This window comes from Macaca mulatta, chromosome 7 (genome assembly GCF_049350105.2).
Source record: "Macaca mulatta isolate MMU2019108-1 chromosome 7, T2T-MMU8v2.0, whole genome shotgun sequence".
NCBI classification, from domain to species: Eukaryota; Metazoa; Chordata; class Mammalia; order Primates; family Cercopithecidae; genus Macaca; species Macaca mulatta.
Window position 1 is genome coordinate 14,789,400 of NC_133412.1, and position 12,135 is coordinate 14,801,534.

General features: G+C 36.6%; 1 protein-coding gene and 1 long non-coding RNA gene across 2 annotated transcripts in view; one reads left to right on the plus strand and one right to left on the minus strand.

Annotated features, from left to right (window-relative positions):
* Positions 1-9,348, plus strand: part of LOC703037 (small ribosomal subunit protein uS19-like) — a 52,821-nt gene extending 43,473 nt beyond the window's left edge. Inside the window, exons 2-3 of the mRNA XM_077938656.1 lie at positions 7,862-7,891; positions 8,884-9,348. Coding sequence (XP_077794782.1) covers positions 7,862-7,891; positions 8,884-9,348 — 495 coding nt within the window. The remainder of the gene's footprint in view (positions 1-7,861; positions 7,892-8,883) is intronic.
* The window catches only part of LOC144329717 (uncharacterized), a 273,662-nt gene that overhangs the window by 240,917 nt on the left and 20,610 nt on the right, over positions 1-12,135 (minus strand). The window lies entirely within an intron of this gene.

A 12,135-nucleotide genomic window follows, 5' to 3' on the forward strand; every position in this document is an offset into this window, starting at 1 on the left:
ATGCAGAAGTTCTGAATAACATTTTAGAAAATTGAATCCAGTGATACATAAAAGAAATAACATATAGGGATCAAATGGGGTTAATTTAGTAACTTAAGGTTGGTTGAACAAATTAAAATCAATCAATGTAATTCACCACATTAAGAAATCTTTAAAAATCATATGATAACCTCAATCTCAGAAAAGCATTTCACGAAATCCAATATGCACAATAAAAACCTTCAGAAAGCCAGAATTGGAACATATCAACCTAATCAAAAGCATCCCTGATAAACCTAACGTTAGCATTAGACTTAATGCTTTCAGAAACCAGACAGAGATGTCTGTTGTCACTACATCTATTCATGATTATACTGCAATTTCTAGCTAATGTAATAAAGCAAGAAAAAACATCACAGTATACAGACTGAAAAGAAACAGTATTATTTTTATTCACAGATGTCATCACATCTATACAGAAAATCTGATAAAATCTACAAAAAGATGCTAGAACTAATAAATGTACTTCACAAGGTGACAGATAAAAAAATAATTGTACAAATATTAGTTGTATTTTTATTAGCAATAAATAATTGAAAAAATGAAAAATTTAAAATAATGTTGCCAAGAGCATAAAAAATATAAAATACCTAAGAATAAATCTGACAAAAGATTGTGTAAGGCTGTACACTGTAAAATACAAATCAATGCTCAGAGAAACTTTAAAAAAAAAACATATAGAACAATATATCTTGTTATGGGTTGGAAGATTCATTAGTGTTAAAATGTTGATTCTCTTCATATACCAAATGATCCAGTCATTTATTCCTAGGCATTTACCCAAAAGAAAAGATACATAAAGCTATATAGAAACTTATACATGAATGCTCATAGCAGCTTTATTTGTAATAGCCTTAACTGGAAACAACTCAAATGTCCATCAAAAAGTGAATGCATAAATGAATTGTGATATATCCATACAATGGAATCCTACTCAGCAATGAAAACGTAACAAACTACTGTTACACATAATGACACAGATGAGTGAAAGAAGCCAGACAAAAAGAATGTATACCCTTTATTTCTTAACACTAGTTATTGTATTTTCTATTTTCTAAAAATATATTTTTAATAGAGTCCAGTTATCTAAAACATCTCCAATCTTATTTATTTTCTTGAGCATATTAACACAGTTAAAGTAATTGATAGCTACAAGACAGAATCATCTATTGTTCTGTTTCTATTTTCTGATTTTTCTCTTCAGCCTGTTCCCCTGTGGGCCCCATAATTTTTATTTGAAAGTCAAATATTTGGTTTGAAAAACTGTGGAGGATCTGTGTGATGTACTCAACCTCAAGAGAAGATTTAACCTATCCTCTGACATGTCAAAACAGTAGGAGCGGATCACCTCAATCCAATGAGGTTTTGACTCTGCTAAATTTAAGACTTTGTAAAGGCTCTGCCTACCTCTGGGTCTCCTTCAATACTAAGATGTAGCTTTTCAGGAGTCCCCTTAAGAACCCTGGATATTTAGCAGAGTACCTCCTTCCTAATGCATAAATTCAATATCAAATTTTGTGTCATTATGAGACTACCAAAAGTTCTGAACTTTTCAGGTTGTTTTTCTATGGGGTTTAACAATTGGCAAGTGCCTGAAAGAGAAAACTAGTCCTAGTGTCAGAATCATTTCCCCATGTTTCCTTTCCCTCTGGAATCTTGCTCTCTCAAATACTGATTACTTTGGGAGGTCCAGACTTCAGTGTTTGCCTCTCAGAGCCCTATGAGATTTCTAAAAGCTCCGCTGTCTTCTCTGCCTCTTAGTGGCTGTACTCTGTTCAGCTTCTAAGCATTTTGCCGCATCAGGCTGAAGACTCAGCAAATACCTTCAGTAGAAATAGAAACTCAGAATGTTGGGTTCACCTCTATGAGTCCCTTTGATTGTATAATATATACAGAGACATGTTTTAGAGGGACTCAGAGTGAAACCAAGTAGCAGATATCACTTGCCAAATTACATGCCAAAAGAGTAATAAATGCTATAACATGAGTATAACAGGAGTTAAAAGAAATTAAAGGTTTCTATCTCAGGTGGAGTAGGTTTTTATTCCTTATAACTAAAATCACTTTTATTAGAATTTGACATTATTGAGGGATATTAAGTAACACTAGTACCTAACTGCTTGTGGGGAAAGAAGAATGAGAAATGGTTGGAAAAAAAGGCCCACATTTCAAGCGTTTGTAATCAGTAAAGTGGAAAGTATACAGAATGGGAAAGAAAAAGCCAGGTGTGATTTCTCACTCTACTAACTTTCAATATATGGCTGTGGCTCTCCAGGGGAGATTGTATTAGTCTGTTCAGGCTGCCATAACAAAATGCCACAGACTGGGGGATTAAATTACTGGTATTTATTTACTTGCACTTCTGGAGGCTAGACATCCATGATCAAGGTGCCTAGTGATTTGGTCCATGGTGACAGCTCTCTTTATGGTTTGTAGAGAGACATCCTCTTGTTGTGATCTCACATATCCTTTCTTCTAAGAATATGGTGGAGGGAGAGGACAGAGGAGAGAGTCGAAGAGGGAGGGAGGGAAGCAGGGAAAGAAAGAGAGAAGGGAGAGAGAGAAGGGAGACAGAGAAGAGGGAGAGAGAAGAGGGAGAGAGAGTCAGATAACTTTTCCTCTTATAAGAAGATAAGCCTTGTTGGATTAGAGCTGGACCTTTATGACCTCACTTAACATTCATTACCTCCTTCCTTTTAGGCTCTATCTCCAAATGAAGTCACATTGGAGGATAGAGCTTTAACATAGTAATTTTAGGAGAACACAATCTAGTCCATGGCAGAAACGCACTAGCTCTCTTGCACTTAAAGTTATACTACTTTCTCTCCTCCTGTTCTAGACATAATATTTCTTCTACTAAACAACCCATATCTAAGACCATTTTTGATAATTCCAGGAAAAACTATATTTCCCTTTATTCATGTTGAATATTTTCTCGTCTAGAAAACAAGAAAGAAAAAGTCACTTTAAAGAAATTATATTAGTATGGCAGTCTAGTATAAAGCTATATCCTAGCATTACTTGGCAAAAACTTTTTCCAAATTCTAAAATTTTCCTTTTTGATAACATCTTTTCATTTGCCACTTCCACTAGCAATACCATAATTTTTGCTCTTTATAACAAGCAATTCATGTAGACAGAACTAAATCATATGAACATTACATTCTGCAAGGGTGCACTTCATAGTGTTGACAATGCTGAGAACTGGTCATTTGATCTCCATATTAATCTAGGAGCACTAGGTCTTTCCCCAACTCCAGAAGGTGCTTCTTCTTGGCACTACTGTTTTTCTCATCTAAGGCTTCTTAAGAGCCTGGGTCTTCCACAGCTAATGGGTTTACTATGGCAGTCCTGCCTCCATTTCTCTTAATCACCATCAGAAAATTCAAGTCATAATCCACCAGATAATGAGATCCCCCTTCTGTGTTAGAGTGTAGGAGGGAAAAAGACAGGTGTATTGGTCCATTTTCACACTGCTGATAAAGACATACCTGAGACTGGGCAATTTACAAAAGAAAGAGGTTTAATTGGACTTACAGTTCCATGTGACTGGAGAAGCCTCACAATCATGGCAGAAGGCAAGAAGTAGCAACTCCCATCTTACATGGATGGCAGCAGGCAAAGAGAGAGCTTGTGCAGGGAGACTCCCATTTTTCTTTTTTTTTTTTTTTTTTTTTTTGAGACGGAGTCTTGCTCTGTAGCCCAGGCTGGAGTGCAGTGGCCGGATCTCAGCTCACTGCAAGCTCCGCCTCCTGGGTTCACGCCATTCTCCTGCCTCAGCCTCCCGAGTAGCTGGGACTACAGGCGCCGGCCACCTCGCCCGGCTAGTTTTTTGTATATTTTAGTAGAGACGGGGTTTCACCGTGTTAGCCAGGATGGTCTCGATCTCCTGACCTCGTGATCCGCCCGTCTCGGCCTCCCAAAGTGCTGGGATTACAGGCTTGAGCCACCGCGCCCGGCCCGACTCCCGTTTTTCAAAACCATCAGATCTCACAAGACTTATTCACTGTTATGAGAACAGTATTGGAAAGACCTGCCCCCATGATTCAATTAATTCCCACCGGGTCCCTCCCACAACATGTGGGAATTCAAGACGAAATTTGGGTGGGGACATAGCCAATCCATATCATTAGGGATGAATCCATCATTTCCTTGCTACTGTGCCCTTCTCCAAGATACTAAAAACAAAACAAAAACCACAAAGGACAAGGCTGTAATAAATTTTATAACTAGAAATTGGACCCAACTCACCCATGGATGATGGAAGTCACCCAGAAACATAATCTTTCACAAAGCAAAGGGCACCCCAGATGCTTTTCCCCATCTAAACCTCCCTCAGATTCTCAGGCAGAGCTCTAGACACTCCCTTTTTCACACCTGTCATTGTGAATGATGAGTCTCCCACCACACTGCAATTACCACCCTTTGTCTCAGGAAAGTGTTTTATTTCTTAAATCTTTTAAACCTGTGTGGGAGGGTTCTTGGTTTTTTTTTTTTTTCCTATGCTTGACAATTGGAGGTAGGTTACCTTTCAAATCTTAAAAAAAAATTTTTCAGGATCATAGTTAAAACTCATGTTGAAGGAAAAAAATAAAACAAAATAATTTTGCCTGTTAATGGCAGGTTACCAAAAACTCTTGCCCTTGGAGTTCATGGGTACTGATCATCTTTTGAAAAGCATTTGGTTTCTTCAGTTTTCCACCAGGGCACTTACAATGCGAAACACAAAAACTGCTCTGGCTTATGAAGGCTGCTTTGTCATCCTTGGGATTGTGTCAAATTAAAGTCTTTCTACTCACTGTCTCCCCCATCCCCACTCCGTGGAGTGGAGGGCAGTGATTGTAATCATCTGCTACATTTTTATAGTTATACCTTACCTATTAAATTCCGTATCTAATTACATCACATTTACCAACACAAGATTTTATAAAAATTTAACCTAAGGCCAGAAAAGAGAACTTACATACTTTATCCTGCACAGACTCAAGCATATCTGCATCAGCAACTCCACAGGCAACCTGGTCCCTCCTCACCAAGTGTTATTTGGGTCTCCCTTCTCCAGGAACAATTTCCTGAAACTTCTCTACACGTTGCACTAGACTGCGTTCTACCGGTGTGCTGGAATGCTGTTTTTGCATCGCGCCCCACTTATTACTAGGATTACAGATTTCACATCTACCATTAGTCTTTCACTCTAAGCAGGGTCTTTGCCCTCCTCCAGTATGTCTTTGGAAGGCCATCGTGTTCTTTACTATGAACCTCAGGAAAGCTTCTCTGTACCTGAGCTCCCTGTCTGTGTTCATTCTGTTGGCCCATGCTGTTTGCTCTTGGTATCTTTCTATGGTTTCTTTATGCATGTGAAAGTAAGTATCGATATACTCTTAATCTTCATCCTTTAATAGTACTAGGTAGTACATAATACGAAAGATTTCCACCCTGCTTTTTCCACCTAATAATACATCTTGGAGACATAAGTGCCCATTTTTGCTTGGAAACTAAATTAAAAAAAATATATATCAGAATCTCTACTTGTGCAGTGCCATGGCTCCTGGTAAACACCATAAAACGCTGTTTCCATTTGCTTTACTTTCAATCACTGTGTGTCTCCTAGAATTTGAGTTATAATTATTTTTAATTAAATGTGTGAAATTTTAAATGACTTAAATATAATATAACAAAATTTAAGAACAGAAATATAACCTCATCTAGACATAAGTAGTGATAAAGGAGAAAGAGGCTCAAGGAAATTTCAAGTTAAATCTCCCTCGTTTATTGCTACTGAAAATTAAAATCTAAAATTCAAAAATCTAAGTTTGTTACTTTTTCCCCAGAAATAAACACTTCGCCAGAATATAAATGTTCTAATTCACTTGTTGAGAATTTTTGTATGAAAAAGAAATGTGGTTGGGATATGAAATACTTGGCTTTATTAGATATGCATGGCAGTTATACATTGGAAATACTAGTTCATTCTTTTCCTTAGAAAAATAAAACAGAAGCCTGTTTTTCTGATCAGGAGAGTATGGTTTCTCACTAGCCTTTTGATAACAAAATTATTGATTGAACTAGAAAACTAGGGTCAGAAAACTCAGTTTAATCTGGCAAAGTACTTAAAGCCAATATCAATGATGTTTTATATATCTTTACTTAGCTATAATAGTTAACTGCAACAGTTCATTTTCATTTAGAATCTCATGTTTAATATAAACATTTCAAAAACTGCCTTTCTTGTAATTTTAACAAACTACCTGAAAGTGCTCTGTTGGAAATAAAATATGTGAGAGGTTTGCTTTATTTTGTTTCTCATGCATTTCTGATTTTATGACATAACACTGTTATCTCCTGCCTCAGGATACTACCTGGCCTCAGACATAGACTCCTTTAATTGTTTGAGAGACTTTGAGTAACATTTTACCCTGTAAGATATAGTCGAGTAGACATTTTTCAACCTCTCTTCATACATTCGGTGATTATGTGGTCTTACACAATGCATGGAACCTTCTTATTAAAGCACTATGAAACTGCCTGCTGACACACATGTCCTGATACCTTTTCTCCTAACAGAATTTGACTCTAAAGTCTCTTGGCTTCTGTTTTGCCGTCCTAGGCTTCTTTGAAAATAGACAATAACAACAAAACTTACACTTCCACCTGCCATCTGCTTGCTTTCTTATTAGTAACAAGCTGGAAACAAAATCAAATCTAAATTAGCTAGGATTTGGGGTAAGAAAAACTCTCAGTGAGAAAGTCATTCATGTATATATTCTATGTACAAAATAGGTTTCTCCATTTTACTTTGCTTAAAGTAGTGAAGTTCATTGTCTTCAAGCAATTCAAAAGAATAGCATTACAAACTCAGTCTTCTGCGTTTACATTTAGCATAACAGAGAATTATGAATCATTTCCACTCAGTTGGTATATTTAATTTTCAAAAAATATTATAAAATGAAGTAACTATTAGTATAAAGATACTTTGAGATGACATTTGATTGCAGTACAAGGTAATTTATTTTACTAGAGTACCTTGAACTAATTGCATTTATTTTTTATACACGCGCCATTATAACAAACAATTCATCCTATTATAGTAATTTCACTTTTTCCCCCAAACTTGGGAGATATTCTGCATTTTCCTCTAAATTTTGGTAATGTTTCTTAATTATAAGGGAAATATTTCTTTGCCCTTACACCTCCCTTTTGGGAGAACGCTTTGATCTCTCTAGAAGTTTAATTGCATTTCATGGAATGGCTCCTCTTTGCAATTAGGTCTATACTTGTATGCTTCATGTGTTTTCTTTCATGTTTTTATTCAATCATTTCTGTGGCAAATTTTCTGTCTCACCCATGTTTCCTTTCATCTTAGTTTCTGGTAACAGTAACTTCTGAGTAGCCACATTCTTTCATCTGATAAAGATAGGCTCTCTGATCATCCTTGAAGTATTTTGGCAAGTTTGTTTTCGATTACTTTAATTGTTCTTCCCTTATACAGATAGTTAATGAATAGTTCAAGTTAAGATATTGTCATATCTCTTGTTGGGTCCATTCTACTAGGAAAGTGATCATTACTGATACGGTAAATATAGTCTTATGTTTCCCTGCTCATTAAATAAAATGGGCTAGTTAAACGGTAGTGGAATTATTTGGCTTACTTTTCTGAAAACAAGAAATAAATTTTTGATCATGGTAAGTGGCAGACATCTGTCCAGATTTATGTCCAAAGAGAGAATATTAAACTTCTAGCCAAATCATAACCTGCTTCTTGGTTTTCTTTCTAAAATGTTCATTCTGCAGTCTCCCCAAAAACTCAGTATTAGCATTATAGGTCTCTGATACTAAGATAGCAAAGGGCCAGGTATCTTGAGCAAAAAAGAAAGCAGCCAAGTAAATGGAGTCCTGTACACACTGTTTTGTCTGTTATACAAGCAAATCAATTATATTTACAAAGTAAAGTCTAACATTTGGAAATGGGCCAAAAGTTTCATTAGCAACTCTGAATAAAGTTTTAATGGTCCCAAAGATTACCATTAATGTTGGAGAGTCAATTTGCATCTCAGTTTCTCCATCTATAAAGATAAAAACAAAGAAACCCAGCCATAATATCCAATTACCTTAGAGATATATACATTGGCCAAGGTTTCAGAGATGTGCATAAAAAGGGCTTTCCAAGTGTCTGAAATTATCTTATTTAGTAATGTTTTACACCAAATAAATGCTCAACCACTAAAGTACTCAACTCTAGCTAATTTATTCAGTTATTCTTTTATTTATTCACTTATCTCTTCAAACATATTTGTTAAGCCAGAAATTATACTAAGAAATTATACTTAGCACTGTAGATATATAATTGAACAAGAAATACAAAGTCCAAGCTCTTGGTGTAGATTATATTCTACTTGAGGATTGAGGGAAACAAATGTAAAAGGGTATTTTGATAGTAACTGAGTGGCGGTGCTCTTTAGAGTAAATGGTCCGAGAAGTCCTCTTTAAGAGGGTAAAATTTGGGTCCATTTGAAGCAACAGAGAGTTGTCCAGGCAGAGGAGCATCAAGCAATAAACCCTGAAGGGGGAAAGAGCTTATTCAGTTTAAAAAAAAAAAATACGACGACGACCAAGACGGTTTAAGCGTAGTGAATGAGATAAGACAGTGGTATGAGATGAGGTTTTAGAGGTGCAAAGGGATGTATCATGTCCATCTTAGAAAATACAATAAAGACTTCAGGATTATTCTAACTACAATAGGACACTTCTGTAGAGTTAAGCACGGGTGTCATCATCTAATTTGATTGTCTGCTGTGTAGTAAATGAATTCTAGGAACACAGAACAGGAACAAAGGCAATGGGTAGACCTTCCGCAAGTTCACTTACCGCGTTGTGGACCTGGACCAGCTGCTGGACTTGTCCTACAAGCAACTTATGCAACTGTACAGTGCGCTCCAGCAACAGCGGCCGAACCGGGGCCTCGGGCGGAAGCAGCACTCGCCGCTGAGGCGCCTGCGCAAGGCCAAGAAGGCGGTACCGCCCATGGAGAAGCCGGAAGTGGTGAAGACGCACCTGCAGTACATGATCATCCTGCCCGAGATGGTGGGCAGCATGGTGGGCGTCTACAACGGTAAGACCTTCAACCAGGTGGAGATCAAGCTAGAGATGATGGGCCACTACCTGGGCGAGTTCTCCATCCCCTACAACCCTGTGAAGCACGGCCGGCCCTGCATCGGTGCAACTCCTGCTTCATCCCCCTCAAATAGTGGCTCAGCTAATAAAGGCACATATATCTCAAAAAAACAAAACAAAACAAAACAAAACTTCTGAAAGATCAAGGAGATAAGAATTTTCCAAGGTAGAAGTTATTGTTGGTTTTGATCAAGCTGGTTTATAGGTGTGAATTGGGATGGAAACCTAAGGTGATAAGGAGTAGTTAGGAGAAGCAGGGGCACATTTTTATGCAGCTGCATCTCCACAGTTACTATTAAAGCTCATTAGCATTTTAAGAATTAATTCTTAACCTCGAGATTTTTAATTTGTTTGTTTTGGGTGCATTTATTTGTCAACTATTCCGTTTATTTTATGTGCAAAGCACTGTCCTAGACTCTTGGAATTTTTATTAATGAATAAGGCAAGCAAAGATCCTTGCCTTCAGGTACCTTGCCTTCTAGTGGAAGAGACAAACACAAAACAATAAAAACTGTAAATAAGTATGTCACATTGGTGAGAAAAAAATGTGAAATACAGCAGAGTTAAGAAAAAGCCTAAGTCCTGGGGCTGCAATTTAAATAGGGTGGTCATCATAGGCCTCATTAAGATGACGATGTTTGTGCAAAACATTGAAGAAAGTGAGAGTTCAGGTAAGTGGTTACCTGGAGGCAGAGCATTCCAGATAGAAGACATTGCTAGTGCAAAAGTCCTGGGGCAGAGGAATAACAGGGAGGTCACAATGACCCCAACGTGAAGTGAACAAGAGGATCAGTGTGCGAAAGAAGGTTATGAGGTCAGCAGGGGCGACCCTAGGGACTCTTAAAATTTTTGAATGAGATGGAGAACAACGAATTTCCGAATTCTGAGAAGGGAGTGACATGATTTGTCTTACCTGACAATAAATCAGCCAAGAGATAATGGTGCCTTGGATCAAGGTAGAAGTGACTAGACATAATGGAGTCTGCAACCATTTCAACAGTGAAACTGATAGGATTCTTTCATACATCAGCTGTTAGGTATAAGGATGTTGAACTAAAGTCTTGGAGGATACAGCTGCCGACAGTTGAGAGATAAAGTGGCAGGTGAAGTAGGTTTAGGGATTCATGCTACTTGAGATGAGACAGTCCAGTGGAGATGCAGTTTGTTACCTTGCACAGTGACTGTTAAGCATTTCCAGAACCATGATAAATCTATTAATGCTACTTGCTCAGCTTTACTTAAAGCCTTTTAGGTAAGTCCCTCAAACATACCAGATCAAGTCTTATGGGGAACATCAGAACAAACAAAACTGTAAATACCCACAAATCTATAGACCAAGAACACATCATGGGTGATGGTAATAGAGGGGGCTAACCAGGCATATTACTAGTTTGACTTACCCAGACTAAATGTTATAGAACTTTAAGCCTCATATTTTAGATCCCTAGGGTAGAGCAAAACTCAATTCAGTCTTTTCTTGATAATTTATGCATGAAGTCTACATATTGAATATTAAAAATAGGATCAAGAGAGATGGTTGTCACCAAATAATAACACAACAACAATGTTATCAACAAATGGTGTAACTGGACACAGTATCATATGTTGACAATCAAAAGAAAGATCCCCTTGACTCAATTTATCTTTGGCAAATATCTGTATATGTGTCTCTCATAAACTATGACAAGGGCAAAGAGATAATGACAGGCACAGTCAATCCTTCAGAAAACGACTAGTTTTAAAAACAAACAGGAAAATGGGCAATAACTATACCTCTGATATGAAATATCCAATGCAATTAATGATTGCCATTACATGTTCCCTATTAGCCTGACTTGCATCAGCACAAGGAAAAGTTCAGGGTCTAAGAGCTAATCAGGAAAAATATCACTAAGCTTTGAGGCCAGTTAATTAACAGTAAAGTCGTATTTTTCACGGATTAAGTCAGGCTCTTCCTTTTGACCTCATTTAATTGCTGCTTTTAAAGACCACTGGAATAGTACTCTCGCATACAAAAAACATATTGAGATTCATCTGTTCTCTTGAGGTGTGATGAGACCAGAACTTTAAAACACTGGGGTGGAAGTGTAAATTGGCATAATCTTTGTGGAAAGCAATACATATGGTGTGTTATGTGGCAATACATATTACCGTGTAATAATACATATGTGGCAATACATATGTAGTGGCATAGAAATGTTGGTACTTTTACCAAACTTATAACGTTCGTCCTATGGAAATGTGGATAATGATTAACATATAAGTGTGTTTATCACAGCATTATTTATAACAATAAAAACTTCGAACCCTAAAGGCCGAAAATTAAAGAAGTCTTCAAATAAATTATAATACATTGGCATATTACGTAACACTAAAAAAGGAAAATACAGAAAATGAATGACTTAAGAAGATCTTCATGATTTAAAGTTGAAGTTCATTGAAGCTGCACGTGAAAGTTTAAATATGGATTATATAAAAATATTTATCCATACTTCTTAGACATACAGAAATGAAATACAGAAATAGTAATTATTTCTGCACTGTAAATAATGGGTTCTGATTAATTTTGCCAATTTTCTTGATTTTCCATGTTTCTTTTAATAATCTCCATGTAATTATTTTATACACAGAAACATAATACCACCTGTTCTTTAGCAAACAAAGTTGTAAGCCTTTCAGTTTAGTTTTTCTACATCTTCAGTTTTTGGTCACTTTAGAAAAAAAAATAAATCTGGTTGTACTTTCTGTTTTCTTATTAACTTAGTACTCATGAGGAAAAATAAGTTTAATTCTTATGAATACATTTCATAGTAATTCTTGGGCTAGACATTGTTATAGCTTATGGTCCATTCCAGGGAGCAAATTTAGATGCTAAAACTTATGGATGTTTTGTTTTAAATTTATTTGACCTGGAAATTAAAGAAG